This window comes from Podarcis liolepis (genome assembly GCF_965112155.1).
Source record: "Podarcis liolepis genome assembly, chromosome: 13".
Taxonomy (NCBI): Eukaryota; Metazoa; Chordata; class Lepidosauria; order Squamata; family Lacertidae; genus Podarcis; species Podarcis liolepis.
In genome coordinates, this window is record NC_139573.1 from 18,891,860 (window position 1) to 18,908,228 (window position 16,369).

At 45.9% G+C, this 16,369-nt stretch overlaps 1 protein-coding gene and 1 long non-coding RNA gene across 2 annotated transcripts; one reads left to right on the top strand and one right to left on the bottom strand.

The window, feature by feature from the left end:
* Positions 1 to 1,126: 1,126 nt before the first annotated feature.
* On the bottom strand, positions 1,127 to 11,069 carry LOC310691899. The gene is made up of 2 exons (XR_014518602.1): positions 10,158 to 11,069; positions 1,127 to 1,542 (listed from the first exon to the last, which is right to left on the bottom strand). It is a non-coding gene; the product is annotated as an uncharacterized lncRNA (long non-coding RNA).
* Positions 11,070 to 11,226: 157 nt separating this feature from the next.
* Positions 11,227 to 16,163, top strand: RPL28 (ribosomal protein L28). Its single transcript, XM_083472158.1, has 5 exons — positions 11,227 to 11,368; positions 12,981 to 13,072; positions 13,268 to 13,391; positions 15,402 to 15,520; positions 16,034 to 16,163. Exons 2-5 carry the CDS (start codon positions 12,992 to 12,994, stop codon positions 16,121 to 16,123), a joined length of 414 nt encoding a protein of 137 aa, XP_083328284.1. The 5' UTR covers positions 11,227 to 11,368; positions 12,981 to 12,991; the 3' UTR covers positions 16,124 to 16,163.
* The last annotated feature ends 206 nt before the right edge of the window (positions 16,164 to 16,369 follow it).

Genomic DNA, 16,369 nt, shown 5'->3' on the forward strand with positions numbered 1-16,369 from the left:
TGTTCGAATCCCCACGGCGGGGTGCGCTCCCGTCGTTCAGTCCCAGCGCCTGCCAACCTAGCAGTTCGAAAGCACCCCTAAGTGCAAGTAGATAAATAGGGACCGCTTACCAGCGGGAAGGTAAACGGCGTTCCGTGTGCTGCGCTGGCTCGCCAGATGCAGCTTCGTCATGTCTGCAGACAGCGCTGGCTCCCGGCCTCTAGAGTGAGATGAGCTCACAACCCTAGAGTCTGTCAAGACTGGCCCGTACGGGCAGGGGTACCTTTACCTTTTACCTTTAGTAAAAGGATATGCATCTTCATTTCTGTCTTGCTTTATCTCAGTCATATGGTCAAGTACCAGAATTATCCCCAGTGCAACCTGAAGCTGCTTTCGGTGTCTGTTCTGTAAGGTTGCTTCCTGACAGCTTCCATGGAGCATTCCTCTCCATCGGTTTGCATGGAAAGCTGCCTGTTTATTGAGCGTTCATTCTGAATTGTTTGTCGGCAGGTCCTACCATGTTGCATCAGGAAATCTGGCCCATTTTCACACCCAGTTGCTTATCATAAAAAATAAAAAATAAAATAAAAAATCCAATGTGACAGAGAGGGAAGTATTTCCATTCCAAATCAACTTGAACTGTGCTAACCTGAAATTGCCCAAATGTGATTGCCCTCCTCGTGAAAGAAAAAAGCAACGTCTGGTGGGGCGTCTTCTACAGAATTCCCCTTTAAATAGCAAATCCTGAGAGTTAGCCGGGGTGGGGGAAATGATGCATTAAAATATAATTGCCAAGCAATCTACAATCTAAGCCCCAGGCTTAGAAACTGCAAGAAATCAAGGACTCCAACCCCTTTCTAATGACCCCCCTCCCCAAGTTAGCTCCTTTTTGTCAAAAACTGAGTCAATGTAGTATCCAAAGCATTTTGATCAACACTCAAGCCTGCACTTATTGATAATATCCACTGAAACATCTTAAACTTACTATTCAAAGTACCCTTCATAGGCCCCCAACCCCGATCACTTAGGGCTGTTTAGCAACCACTGAGCTTTTGCGTACACCCATTCAGTTACCTGTTCACAGACATTAAGTTGTCCATTGATGATGATGATCATGATAATAATAATAATAATAATAATAATAATAATAATAATAATACTTTTATTATTTATACCCTGCCCACCTGGCTGGGCTAGAAGCAATCCAGAATCAACAGGCAAGATTAGCACAAATAAAATTTGTACCCCAAACCCTCTGGTGCAGGAGCCAAAGTCCAAGAAAAGGTCAGATAGCATGATCTCCCTTCTAGAAGGTGGGAAAGGAAGCTCCGAGAAACATCAGAGCTCCCCCTGCAGAGGCAGAGGAGCATTGTGCACAGATGCGCACGCACCAATGTTGTTGTTTTCAGCTCATGACTTTTGACAACATCGCCATCAAGAGCATAGCAGCAAGGAGCCACCAGGAAGGCTCAGGAAGGCGGGGAGCAGCCGTGTTTCGCCAGTGGGCATCTGGGCGGCAAGGCAGGTGCTCACGGAGAAGGTGTTCAGCCGTTGAATGAGAACCTGAAGGAAATGACATGTTGTGAAATTAACCATTCTTCAGGCATGCACAACACACACACATACCATTAAGCTAAAATAAAAAAAATCCTTCCAGTAGCACCTTAAAGACCAACTAAGTTAGTTCTTGGTATGAGCTTTCGTGTGCATGCACACTTCTTCAGATACAGTGTATCTTCTTCAGATGTGTGTATCTGAAGAAGTGTGCATGCACACGAAAGCTCATACCAAGAACTAACTTAGTTGGTCTTTAAGGTGCTACTGGAAGGAATTTTTTTATTTTGACTATGGCAGACCAACACGGCTACCTATCTACAACTGATACCATTAAGCTGTTTTTCTTTATTACTACTTCAAGGGCTGAGGCATCAGAAAGAGGTTATGGAGCTGACAGACCCTCCAAGTGTCCCTATTTCCCAGGGACATCCTTGATTTAGAGAAGCCGTCCCAGTTTCTGATCTGATCTCAGAATGCCCCGATTTTCCTTAGGATGTCCCTATTGTCATTGGAGAAATGTATGGAGTTATCTGCCCCCCCCCCCCGAGCCATCTGAAGGCAATCCTGTATAGGGACGTTTTTTAAAAAAAATGTTTACTGTTTTATTATGTTTTTATATATGTTGGAATATATGTCACTCTCCAGACTGCTGGGGCAACCCAGTAAGATGTGTGGGGTATAAATAGTAAAATCATCATTGTGGAACAGGACGTCCCTATTTTCACCAGAGAAATGTTGGAGGGTATGAGCTGACTGAGATCAAACTATGTTTGGCCCAGGTCTTTAAGACGTCACTTCAGAGTATCCAGCTTCTGTGGATGAGATCTGAATGGTCTTCAGTTTGGAAAAGTACATTTCTGGCATTGGAGTACAAAGCGTTTCGCTTGCCACATTCCCATTCTCTGTGCATCTCCTTCCTTCCTCAACAACTGGGACTCAGATCTTTTCTTTCTTTTTGATCATTTATTTTAGCATACTTTAAAAAAGAAGAGAAAAGGCAAATACCAAATAACTGGACAATTATATACAATCCCAGGCTGTAAGGATAATGGCATACCTCACAGATATTTTAAGGGAATTCTATATCCGATCTATCCTTCAAATGATATTTTATACTTATAAATTATGCTTTTATACTTTTAAATAATGATTTCAAAGATATGAGGAACACTGCTACATTTTTAATACCACTAGCTGAGTCACGAACAGATTTGACTAAGAAGAACATAACTATTAATATTAAAGCCGCTCGCTTGTTTGATACTTAACATTTAATTTCCTTGGCGTTTCTTGTGGCTAATGGTGAACTGAACTAGATACAGTCACTCAATTGCTAATAAGGCATAATAAATAAATTATTTTTAAGCATTTTAATAGCACCCTTCCCTTGTATTCCCAGGATGGTTCATAAAAAGTAAAATATAACTAAACTTGATAAGCTAAAAGGCCACAAAATAATCATAAAACAGTAAACAGGATTGAGGAAAACAGTCTCAGGAAAATAAAAAATGTATGTCTGGGGCTGAAAGGAGCAGGTGGGCCTCTGTAGGGAGTGTATTCCACAACTGGGGCACCATCACAAAGAAGCCCCTCACAAGAAGCCCTCTGTCAAACAGTTTAACGTCAAATTGGGCCTGGAAATAGACTAGGAGCAGTGTTGTGGGCATAACATTGTACTTAATATGAAAACAATGCCTAGTTAGTAAAGTTGCATCTGCATTCTGCACCAAGTGTAGATTCTGAACAACCTTCAATGGCAGCCCAATGTACAGTAGTCTAGACGGGAGATTACCAGCACATGGCCAGGCTATCTCTGTTTACATGCAGTTGCAGCTGTGGATCAATAAGAACAACGCAATGAAGGCTAGCCCATGGGGGTGGATGGGGCCCTGCTCCACCAAACTCAGTCTGCTCACAGCCAGCCCCCAAGCCCTGCCTGCCAGCTCCCTCTTCCTTAGTCTCAGTCTTGCACTCACTAGTAGGACTCAGCAAGGAAGAGGATGGGGCAGGACTACAACTTGTTGATTTTGCCAGTCATTGGCTCTCTGGCGCCACCTACTGTTGGGCCTCCCACCCAACCAGTTCCATTGTGCCCCAGCCCCCTGTGCTGTGAACACCACTCCCTTGGGAAGACCAATAGCGTACCCACACACTCCTCCTCTCTGCATCTGGGTTTAGCTTCAGTTTGCTGGCCCTCGTCCAACCCATTACTAGAGCCAAGGACTGATTTACAGTACCCACACACTGCGACCTAATGTATATGGATCACTCAAACATCAACAACATGGAAAATATTTGAGAGCACAGATTTTCATATAGATTGCTCTTATTCAATAAAGAGTAAATTGCTTTCCAATCAGCCAGGAAAGGCATCGTAGCTTGGTCATTACCTAGTCTTAATCATAGCAGTTGACAGGAGCTGCATTCTGATATTTATACATTGGGTTGCCTTCATGATCACATGCAGCAACACTCTCCCCAACGGGAACATTTTGAGGATTTCAAAATCACCGTAAACACTGGAGTTATTAAAACCTGCTGTCAACAAAGGTGAGGCCCTTTGGATAGTTGCAGCAGCCAGGTGAACCCACCTCCCTAGTGAGCAAAATCAGTGCTGTTAATTATGAGCACAGTTAGCAGAGCTTCCATCTCAAGGTCACCCCAGTTCTGCAATAAATCTTTTTTTTAAAAAAAAAGCATATTAATTAGCATATATATCGCCTTACTTCGCATAGTTTATTCATCATCGGCTCAGCATGGGATCTAAACACAGCACATACAGTAGTTGTTGCTTCCTTGCCACTATTAAAATGTTCTGTTTGAAGAAGCACATTTCTGATATTCCCCCCAAATGTGGCACACTTAAGTGGACCAAATATTTCTGCTTGTCACAAGGAGCATGCACATGTCCTCTTGACCACAAGATATTGCCGTCTGCCCCCACTGTAGCAGCTTCCGATCTTTCACCAGAAACTGCTCAGTGTTTCCCAAGCTCTTCCACATACCGATAAGGACTAGTAACTTGCTTTGCCTGCAACTAACAGAGAGCTACTACAAATCTACCTATACTGAAAAGAATGGGATCGGATAAAAGAGGAGATTATAGCGCTGGGAATACAGGTTGGAATAGAGGAGTGTTGGTGCTGCCAGGAAAGGGAGGGGTCATGATCCCGATTTGGGGGGTCTCACCCTGCGATCGGTTCCATACGAAGAGCCTGAGTTCACTTAGGGCTTCCGTGAGATTCTGGATCTTGCCCTGGAGCTGGGTGTTCTCGCTCTGCAGCTCCTCAATGGCCTCATGCAGTTCAAAGGGGAGCCCCCCACCCCAGAGAAGGGGCAGCAGCAGCAGCAGCCAGAGCATCAATGCCATCTGCACCCCCTCCAACAACCTCGCACTGTGCGGCCGGTGCTCAGCGCAACCTCGCTTCCTTCCCAATCGATCAGCCTGCCTGGGCAATCAATAGCTTGTTAATTACCCCGTCCTCCCTGAACCAAACTCTCTCTCCCTCTCTCTTAAAATAAAAACGTGCGCAATCCCAGCCCTGAAGTCTCAAGAGGACCACAGATAAATTCAGATCCGATATCAAAGGGTGAAGCTGAGTGGTCCTGCCTGCTAGCCCACCAGATCCCCCAAAGTTTGACCAACTGCATTCATTTACTGGGGAAACTTCCTGTCCCCCAGTCAGGCCAATGCAACTGGGGTCACATTCACACGACGGTAGAAGCAGCTGACAGCCACATTTTTTTAAATAGAACGACAAATTGATAGGGATTGAGGGGGCCACAAAAAATTATTGGGGAGCTAAATGCAGCCCATAGGCATGTTACCCCTTTTTTTAAGCTGTGTGCCTCTCCACAAGTCAGGATCAATCTGTCAGGCACGAGCCAGCAGTAAATCACACCAGGCCAGTTGGAGTTAACTCTTTATTAGCAAGAACATGATCTGCACAGACTTGGCTGAGTGACAAACCTAATGAGCACAGCAGCTCATCCCTGATAGGTCTTGCCCCATGGATCAGTTGCTGAGACTGAAAGTCCCTGCCTCCCGACATCCGTCTAAGTCCCCTCCTCTCCAGGGCTTTCCCCAAGCAATCAGAGACTGTGTCTGTCTGCATGCAGCCAACCTCTCCTCCACTCTTTTCATGCCTCTCCTGGTTCTGGGAGATGGGGGGGGACTTGCTCCATGACTCTTCACCAGCCTGAATCATCTCTGCCTCTTGGCCTCCCTTCTCTCCTGCTTCAGCTTCTGTCTCTGATTCTAGACCTCTCTGCCACAGACTCTCCCAGCTCGCTAAGCCCTGGTACCTCTTCAGCTTCTGACACCTCTTCCCAGTCCTCCCTCTGACTACTCATGGTTGTCCCACCACCACTTCCTGGGCTCTGAACCTTCTTCCCTTGGTGGATCCCCAGATGGTTCACCCCAGCATCCCTCTGTGACTAACCAGTCCATGAAACCACCTATGCTCAACCTATACTTTTGTAAATAAACAAGGGCCATCGAGTCCAACCCCCTGCCAAGCAGGAAACACCATCAGAGCACTCCTGACATATGGTTGTCAAGCCTCTGCTTAAAGACCTCCAAAGGAGGAGACTCCACCACACTCTTTGGCAGCAAATTCCACTGCCGAACAGCTCTTACTGTCAGGAAGTTCTTCCTAATGTTTAGGTGGAATCTTCTTTCTTGTAGTTTGGATCCATTGCTCCGTGTCCGCTTCTCTGGAGCAGCAGAAAACAACCTTTCTCCCTCCTCTATGTGACATCCTTTTATATATTTGAACATGGCTATCATATCACCCCTTAACCTCCTCTTCTCCAGGCTAAACATGCCCAGCTCCCTTAGCCATTCCTCATAAGGCATCGTTTCCAGGCCTTTGACCATTTTGGTTGCCCTCCTCTGGACACGTTCCAGTTTGTCAGTGTCCTTCTTGAACTGTGGTGCCCAGAACTGGACACAGTACTCCAGGTGAGGTCTGACCAGAGCAGAATACAGTGGCACTATTACTTCCCTTGATCTAGATGCTATACTCCTATTGATGCAGCCCAGAATTGCATTGGCTTTTTTAGCTGCCGCGTCACACTGTTGGCTCATGTCAAGTTTGTGGTCAACCAAGACTCCTAGATCCTTTTCACATGTACTGCTCTCAAGCCAGGTGTCACCCATCTTGTATTTGTGCCTCTCATTTTTTTTGCCCAAGTGCAATACTTAACATTTCTCCCTGTTAAAGTTCATCTTGTTTGTTTTGGCCCAGTTCTCTAATCTGTCAAGGTCGTTTTGAAGTGTGATCCTGTCCTCTGGGGTGTTAGCCACCCGTCCCAGTTTGGTGTCATCTGCAAATTTGATCAGGATGCCCTTGAGTCTATCATCCAAGTCATTGATAAAGATGTTGAATAAGACCGGACCCAAGACAGAACCCTGTGGCACCCCACTAGTCACTCTTCTCCAGGATGAAGAGGAACCATTGATGAGCACCCTTTGGGTTCGGTCAGTCAGCCAGTTACAAATCCACTGAGTGGTAGCATAGTCAAGTCCGCATTTTACCAGCTTGTTTACAAGAATATCATGGGGCACCTTGTCGAATGCCTTGCTGAAATCAAGGTAGGCTACATCCACTGCATTCCCTACATCCACTGCGTTCCCTAAACGTTTTATGTTTTATCATGTTTTTAATATTCTGTTGGGAGCCGCCCAGAGTGGCTGGGGATCCCAGCCAGATGGGTAGGGTATGAATAATAAAAATAACAATAATTACAGCCACCACATCACCAGGCATACCCACATACTGGAAGGGTCAAATGGTCCTCTGTCCCTGTGATGCTGTGGTGGCTTGCCAGCACAAAGGATGAATTGATTGATGGGGTAGTGGTTGGATACAGGGCTTTCAGCATTTCGGCTGGGAGCTCTGCTGAGGTTAATTCCAAAATCATTTACTTAGTGAATTATATTCCATCTTTCCTCCGAGTTCAAGACATGGTTCTCTTCCTCCCCATTTTATCCACAGAACAATCCTGTTCTGGTTAGGCTGAGAGATTTTGGCTGGACCAAGGTCACCCTGTGAAATTCATGGCCGAGTGGGGATTTGAACTCTGGTGCTAGTCTAAGCTCTCTAACTTCTACATCATGCTGGCTGAGAGATGCTGAGCTGAGTGCAATGACTAGGGAATGTCTCTGCACCCTTGGATACCCTGGGCAGAGTCTTATACCTCCAGAGCCCACCACTCTGCCTGCTGCCAGTTTGGCCCATGCACACACACACACACACACACACACACACACACCCCTCTGCCATTCTCCTTCCCTCCAGGATCTGCTAAGCCACAGCTGGACTGGCAGGGCAGAAGGCAGAGAGGGCAGAAGTAGGTGGAGCCACTCTGGGAGGCACTGGGAATAAGGAGCAGGAAGCTGACAGATAGGACTACCACCTAGCATGGCTGCAAGTCAGAAGACAGGCAGGTGGGGGCCCATCAATGGCAAGCGAGGTTGGCGAGGCAGTGCCCCATTATCCCTAACGGGCAGCCGTCTACTGTGAAGTCTCCTATCTGCTTGCCTGCTTACCCATGGGCCAGCTGCAGAGCTTCCCTTGTGGCAGAGGGCACAGAGCCAGCTTCTAGGTTCCCCTTGCCAGTCTTGGTCCCTGTCAGGACCTGTCCCAAAGGTGCGGCAAATAAGCAATTTGCACAGCAAGGATTGCAGAAGAAAGTGTGAAATTAGTTTCTAGGGGGCGAGGGGGATTTATTTTGTTTTAAAATAAAAATCGCAGCATGAAGTGGTTGCATGAGAGGAGAAAATAAATAGAAAACAGAGGAGGAGGGCGTGAGACCGCAAGGAAGCACACAGAGAGTCATTGGGAGGTGTGAAAGATTACACAGAGAGAGAGAAATAAAAGAAGTCACAAGGTGGCATAAAAGAAGCAAGGGGAGAAGATCTCCATGGCAGAACAAAAGTCACAAGAGGCAGGAAAATAAATCACAGAGAGTTCTGGGGGGGAAACAAAGCGGGGGGGGGGAGTGTTGCAAAGTGAGCTGGGGGGGGGTAACCAGTCACTTCTAAGGTGTATGGAGGGATGGAAATATCCTATTATAGGCTGTTGCTGCTGCTTCATTCTCAGAGAATAAGAGATACAGCAATGAGTTAACAGGTTGGAGCAGAACCTTAAGTCAACTAATGAAGAACATATTGCTGTTTATTTGCTTGCGCTTCAAACATTTATTTATTGCATTTCTAATCCCACCTTTTTCTCCAAGGAGCTCAATTGCCATATGTGGGGCACATGCTTTTCCTCCTCCTCATTTAATCCCCACCACAACCCTGTGGGGGAGGTTAGGCTGAGTGGCAGTGACCGGCCCAAAGTCGCCCAATGAGCTTCATGGCCAAGTAGGGATTTGAACCCTGGTCTCCCAGGTCCTAGTCTAACACTCTAACCACTACACCACATTGGCTCTCATTTCCTGTCCTGCCCCGCATCACAAACTGCCATAACTTGGAGAGTGTGGAATTTGTTGGGCCCTGGGGATAAGCCTTTGCTAAAAACCTGGGTGATCACACACACAAAAGTCATCAGACTGCTTGCGGCTGGGGGCCACGGCAGAGAAGGCCCTCCACTGGTTGCCATCAGATCAACCAAGAGGGCTTCATCCTGAGGTTTCAGAAGCCAGAATAGTGCAGGTGTAACCTCAGGTAACCAGGTCCTAAATTGTTCAGGGCTTTATAAGTCAGTGAACAGAACCTTTAAAGTAGTTTGGATTTATGCTGATTTTTTGTTTGTTTGTTCTATTGTCCCAGTTTTCAGTGGATTGGGGGTTTTTTATGCACAGCTGCTTAGAAATATAACTATTTAAGTGGTATATAAATGTCTTAAATAAATAAATTGGCAGATCATGTTGCTGCATTGACAGAAGTGTTTCTTGATTACAGGGAGGCTGTTCTGTTAACAACCTAAATGGCAGAGTTTTGCACAAGTGGCTGTTACGTTTTCTTAATATTGATGTGGTCAATGGCTACTCAGAGGTATGTCTTTGTAAATATAACCTGCATGGCAGCACATCTGTGAGCTCTTAACAATTCAACACACCTGTAGTATCTTAACAATTTAACTAATTAGCAGGGAGGAGTTTATCTGCTGCACCGAATGCAACAATATGGTAGGGTAATTGATTCTTTTGAAATCTGTATTTAAATTGACCAAATGCTTTGTATGGTACTGGCTGGTGTAGAGTGGTGAGTTGTAGCTGTTTGATTATTATTTAAAATAAAATAAGCAAATATATTGCAGGCAAGTTTTTATTACATCACCCCAGTCGCTGCGCAAACTCGGTTGGCGAAGGAAGTAAACAGCAGCAACTTCCGAGTCAACCTTAAGGCAGCCTTACACAGTGCACAACCCAGGAGTCAAATCTTGAGATTAACCAACACATGGGTCACTGTCATCAAGCCATCCCAGTCCAGGTGATGGCTGTATCTCGCACACCAGCCTGAGCTGGAAAAGGAATGCAATGAGCCACTGCAGAAACTTATCGAACCATTCATTGACAACAATGGCTCAATAAGCACCCCCTCCGCCCAATACTACACATCTGTCCAGAATGAGTAAACTGTCCAATTCCCCAACCTGGGAACTGCCTACCCAAAGGGCTTTCCATCTTCTGGGATTCAGCGTCAACTCATGCATTCAGTTCAGTGTGTGCACTTTCTCTTGCTGAGATGGTGGGTGCCTCAGGCTCAAGAAATATGATGCTTTTTATCAAAACACAACCTGTCTTCTTCATGCACGTTGCTTTTTAAAAGATAAAAGAGGAGAGGTCTTCCCAGCAAGGAGTTTGCAATACAAAATTCATCACAGGTAAGACAACAGAAGAAAAGGGGGCAAGCAGAAGTAGGGAATAAAAGAGGGTCCTTTGTGTTATTTCAGGTACATGTAGTTAAGCTTAGTTACGGTTACTAGGGGATGTGCAAAAATATACACACCCCAACCCATTTTGTCACTTCACATCTGATCCACGGAAAGATGATGCCACAATACATTTGTTAATCTCCTGATGTGCCGCAAGTCTCTATTTTGTCCCAATTTGTGTTTATTAAGCTATGGTGTGTGTGTGTTTTTTTTAAAAAAATCCCCTTCCCACTCACACTTTTTTACGTCACTTTGAAGTTTTGTATATCTAAAAAGTCGTACATGAATGCTTAAAACAAATGGAGCGGCACAGGCGTCCCTCAAAACTCAATTCAGGTTTTTTTTTTCTCTCTCTCTCCCTCTTTCCCCCACCACGCTAGTGTAGAATGCGCAAAAGTGAGTCAGGCTCTCGCCACCCTCCGCCAGAGGCAGCAGCCGCTGAACTGAGCCGCCCGAGCAGAGCCCCCGAAAGGAGCTCCCGGCGGTTTCCGATTGGCTCCGGCTTCTCGCTCGATCGTCCACTGCCGCCTTCTCGGAACGCTCCTGACGTCATGCAGAACCGCCCGAAGGAAAACCCGAACGGTTCCGAGCTGCCGCCGAGCTCTTCCGAAGCCCTCCTCATAGGAACGCCGCCATTTCCCGAAAGCTTCGCGAAAGGCCCCCGGAAGGCTGCCGTTCAAAGCTGAAAGGCAATGATGGTGCCGCTCTATCCCTCGACATCTCTGTGGCGAAACCGCCACTCCCCCCGCCCCCGCCCCTCTATAGCTTTACAGTCGGGTTGGAAAAGCTGTTCGAACGTAGGCCGGAAGTGCCCGCGAGACTCCCTGCGCTGCAAAGCGGAAGAGGCGGGGCAGCACCGAGAGGTGGGAGGGAGCTGGTATAAAACCCCCTCGCGCCGGCTCCGGACCTCCTTTTCCGTTTCCGGCCGTCGTCGCGAGAAGAGGGTAAGGAGTGGGCCTCGTGTTTGTCCTGGACGGGGGAAGTGGGATTATCCCGGTTGGAGGGGAGGGAAGAGAATTAGGTAATGAGGGCAGGTTCGGGGTCCTCTCCCGCAGTGTATGGGCCTGAGGCCTCCCAGAAAGTGGGGAGGGGAAGTTGGTTTGGAGGGGGCTGTCACGTGGCCAGTCCCTCCATTTCAGTCTTGTAGGTTGATTTCAGTTGGGCACAAAAGGGGTTGTGGGTCGCCTAATTCCCACCCTTATTCCCGGAGGCAGCGCGCAGGTTCATTTTGCTTTTGGTATGCGCTAAGATTGGGCTAAATTTTTAACAGTTAAGGGGCTCTCTCCCCCTTATCGTGTTGAGGATGCTTGTCTGCTCCTGAGTCCGGTTTTTGCGTGTGTGAAATACAGCCTGTGCATTGTTGCCTCACTATTTTGTGGTTAGAATGAATGCGTGGCATGTTACAAAGGTATAATATGACTCTGTATGGTAAGGATTCATTGTATGCAGGATTCATTGACCCATTGATGAGCTTTGAAAGGTGTCATTCACCCGAACCTAAATTCTTAGAAATGTAAATGAAATAAAATCAAGCATGAATGATATATATTCAACATTTAGCAACCATCAATTGCCATCTCTAGGATTCACAAAATGTAAAAATTAGATATTAAATACGGAGGCTTCTCAATGGTGAGGGAGGTGCACTTTATATTCCCACACCCTTTTTGTCTCATAATTCCTAAGTAATTTGTTGTTCGTTCATTTGCACTATCCCTTGTAAACTTCATTTCAACCCCAAGGTCTTTATTTACCTTCTACATAGTCCCATTGACCCCAGGGTGCTCAGTATCCACCACTTTGGGAAACCCTGGCTTAACGATGTTATAAGGATAGATTATGTCTGATGGTAAACAGCAGCTCATTTGCAGGCATCTTCCTAATCACATGATCTCAATGTTATTGTCCTCCTTTTAAGTTTATATTTCCCTTTCCTTCATTGGCTGTGTCTCTACTTGCTGTGACATATCAGGGGAAAGAAGATACCACAGAATTCTACTACTACCACTGATAGAAGATGTAGTATTTAAACAAATAGCCTATTCTTGAGGTTGATGCCTAATAATTCCCTTTTGTGTACCGTATTGGAGTGTGCTGTATTAGGAATCTGATGAGCATAGCCCCCTCTTTGTTACTACATTTATATTCCACTTTTTCTCCAAGGAGATCAAGGTGGCATACACACGTCTGTCTCCATTTCATCTTTACAAGTGAGTGAGGTTAGCCTGAGAGAGAGAGAGAGAGAGAATGAATGACTGACAAGGTGAGCCAGTGAGTTTCATTGCTTGAGTGGGGACTTGGGCCCTGATCTGCCAGGTCCTAGTCCAGGATTCTAACCGCAACAGCACATTGTCTCTTTCATTGTGTTGGGAGAGGAGCGTGACATTTAGAGGTACCAGGATGTCAAGACTGGAATAATGTGTAAAGGAGCATAAAATTAGAGGGGAAATACCTAAAGCAGGAGAGTGTGAGGACATAGACGGATATCCACTGGGCTTCTGATAATGGCGTATTTCTTTTTCTTATATTCTCATTGCTTGGTCTTCTCATCCCTAGGATTCTGCACGATGTCTGCCCATCTGCAATGGATGATAGTGCGCAACTGCTCGAGTTTCCTTATCAAAAGGAACAAGCAAATATATAGCACGGTAAGCTGCCCTCAATTAAAAAATAAAAACCTAGGTTTTATTTTCCAACAATTCTATTTCCCTTTTTGAAAGCAAAAAAAAAAGGGGTGGGGAAATCCCTCACTTTCAAACACATTGTTCCACACCTCTTAAGCTCTCCTCTTTTCGTCTTGGAACTCAGGAGTCCTAGTAACATGTTTTCTTGTTTCTTCCAAGGAACCAAACAACCTCAAAGCCCGCAATTCTTTCCGCTACAATGGACTGATTCATCGCAAGACTGTTGGGGTGGAACCTGCAGCTGATGGGAAGGGCATTGTTGTGGTCCTCAAGAAGCGTGCAGGTGGGTTAGCCTAGTTTAGAGCAAAATAATGCTGAATGGAGTGAGGGGGCGGAGGTTGGGGGGGGGGAGACGTGAGCAGGGTGTAAAAGGTCTGTTTAGTTCTGGTTAGTGAATAAGCACTACAATAGAGTGGTGGAAGCAGTCCCACCAGACCATAGAAAATGTGTGTGTAGATAGTGCAGCATTTGGTAGAGTGCCAGAGGGATGCAGTTTTGTGGCTGGAGGGAGAGGGACTTCTAATAACCTTACCCCTTTTGCCCACACTGCCTGGCTGTCCCAAATGCCCATATTCATTCCAGCCATTGTTTAAAAATGAAATTCTAAATGCTTGAAAATACAGATTTGGGGAACAGGAAATGTTATCGAAAATTAAGGTCTACATATTTCTCTGTGGGGTCATAAAATCACCAGTGCTCTTCAACATCTACATGATATCACTTGGAGATAGATCATCTGGGGCCAGGGAGTGGGTTTACTTCAGTAGGCTGATGAAACTCAGCTCTATAGTTCCTTGCCACCCTATTCTGGGGAGACCAGACAGTTCTGAATCTGTGTCTGGAGCCAGTGGCAGACTGGATGAAGGTAAACAAACTGAAATTTAAATTGGGACAAGATATCAGTGCTGTTGGGTAGGAGTTCTACTGGTTCAGGAACAGGACGTTGTCCTGTTTTGGATGATGTTGCACTTCCCAAGATCTCCTGGATCCGGCTTGTTGGATGTTCACAAATCTGCTGTGGCTAGGAGTACTTTTGTCAAAGTTCAGCTGCTTTGCCAGATGTGCCTTACCTGATGGTCAGTTCTGGCTATGGTCCTACGTGCATATCTCAGTTTTGCTACTGCTATGTGATTTGTGTGGAGCTGCCTTTGAAAACCACAGAAAACCAATAGGTGCAGAAGGCTGTTGCAGAAATCTTGACTGGGGCAAGCTGTTGGGATCATTTGGCCACTCCCCCTACCCTTTATGATGTATATAGGATTAATTCTGTCAATGTTTACTTGTATTTTAATGATCAATATTTCTGTGTTTTTAGCGCTTCTTGTTTTTATCTGTAAGCCACCTTGAGTCCTGTCAAGGGAAAAGGCGGAAAATAAATAACACCGGCTATACTGGCTCTCAGTCTGTTTCCCCATGCAATTCAAGGTGCTGAATATTACATATAAAACCCTATTCTGCCTGGGACCAAGCTCTTTGAAGGGCAGTCTCCTCTTTTGTGAATCTTTCCATCCTCTGAGATCAGCCATTGTGTCCCCTTTGTGTATGCTGCCATCTAGAATGTGAGTTTGGACTGACAGTCTCGAGCTGAAAAATTCAGCTGAGCTTACTGACTAGGTCTTAGGCAGGCCACTGTGTCTCTCAACTTCAGCTGCAGTATGGGATGAAAATACTGGCCTGCCTCGCGTGGTGACTAATGTGGGAACCTGAGAATCTCCAGATGTTGCTGGACTATATCTCCTTATTTTGAAGGGACGCAGGTGGCGCTGTGGTCTAAACCACTGTGCCTCTTGGGTTTGCTGATAGGAAAGTCGGCAGTTCTAATCTGTGCAACTTGGTGAGTTCCCGTTGCTCTGTCCCAGCTCCTGCAAACCTAGCAGTTCGAAAACACATCAGTACAAGTAGATAAATAGGTACTGCTGCGGCAGGAAGGTAAATGTTGTTTCTGTGCATTCTGGTTTCCATCATGGTGTTCTATTGCGCCAGAAGCGGTTTAGTCATGCTGGCCACATGACCTGGAAAGCTGTCTGGACAAACGCTGGCTCCCTGGGCCTGAAAATTGAACTCAGTGTCACACCCCATAGTTGCCTTTGTCTGGACTTGACTGTCCAGGGGACATTTACCGTTTTACCTTTATTCTAATTATTGACCATGCTGACGGGGCTGAAGGTAAGGACTTCCAAACTATTATATTTTTCTCCTAAATGCACTGGTGTGTCATTTGCTATTGCTGCTTCCATCTTAGAGATTCTAAGTTCTTTTTCCATCCATGCGACCTAACCTTTCACTCTTGCAGGCCAGCGGAAGCCAGCCACCTCTTACGAGAAGATCACCATCAACAAAAATGCCCGTGCCACTCTTAGCAGCCTCCGCCACATCATCCGCAAGAACAACTACCGCAAAGACCTGCGCATGGTAAGATGAGGCCCTTTGGTTTCTCCCTCTGTAGATGTGCACTGGGATATATTTAGTCTCCACTACTCCAATGAGTATATGGTGGCAATTCATCAGAAACAAAATGGCATGGTGAGCTGGCATTTTAGAGTGAAAATTGGGATGTTTACAAAATCTATCTAACACTATGAATGCTCAAAGTGTGGCGCAGTCAATGAAAAGCGCCCTTCTGGGTAATACCTGGGTTATGATAACGTGTTTTGAATTGCAAAAGACATTGAGAAATTGCCAAAAGGCTTCTGTTTCACTCCTGTTTTAGGAGTGAAGATGGTTCTGCTCATTTAAGTTGGTAGATCTGAAAAGAGGAGGGTATTACAAATTTGAGGAACAGTATAGAAACGAGGTGTTTCAGGATCTGGGTTTTGTAAGAAACCGCTGGAGGTGCTTGACCTGGAAATAACTGCTGTGCTTTGCAGCCTCAGTTTTCCTTCGGAGGCTCTTGTTAGCTCACTTTTCCTCTTAACTCTCTCTCAGGCTGCTCTGCGTCGTGCCAGTGCAATTCTGCGCAGCCAGAAGCCGGTGGTGGTGAAGAAGAAGCGAACTCGGGCTACAAAGGCTACATAAAACAGTTGTCAGATTATCCAATAAAGGATTAGAACCAGAACATGGCGTTGCTGATTGGTGTTAATAGATTGAAACCTGGGTTGTTTCTTCCCCAGTGAATACAAGCCCTGGTCTGCAGCTGTCATTTTGCTGAATTGCCTCCCAAAAGGCAAAAGAGGCTGTGTTGCTCCGTGTCCTGCAGAGATTCATTTGCACCAAGAGAACAACTCAAAAAATTAGTGGCCAAATACTCTCCTACCTTGCTGA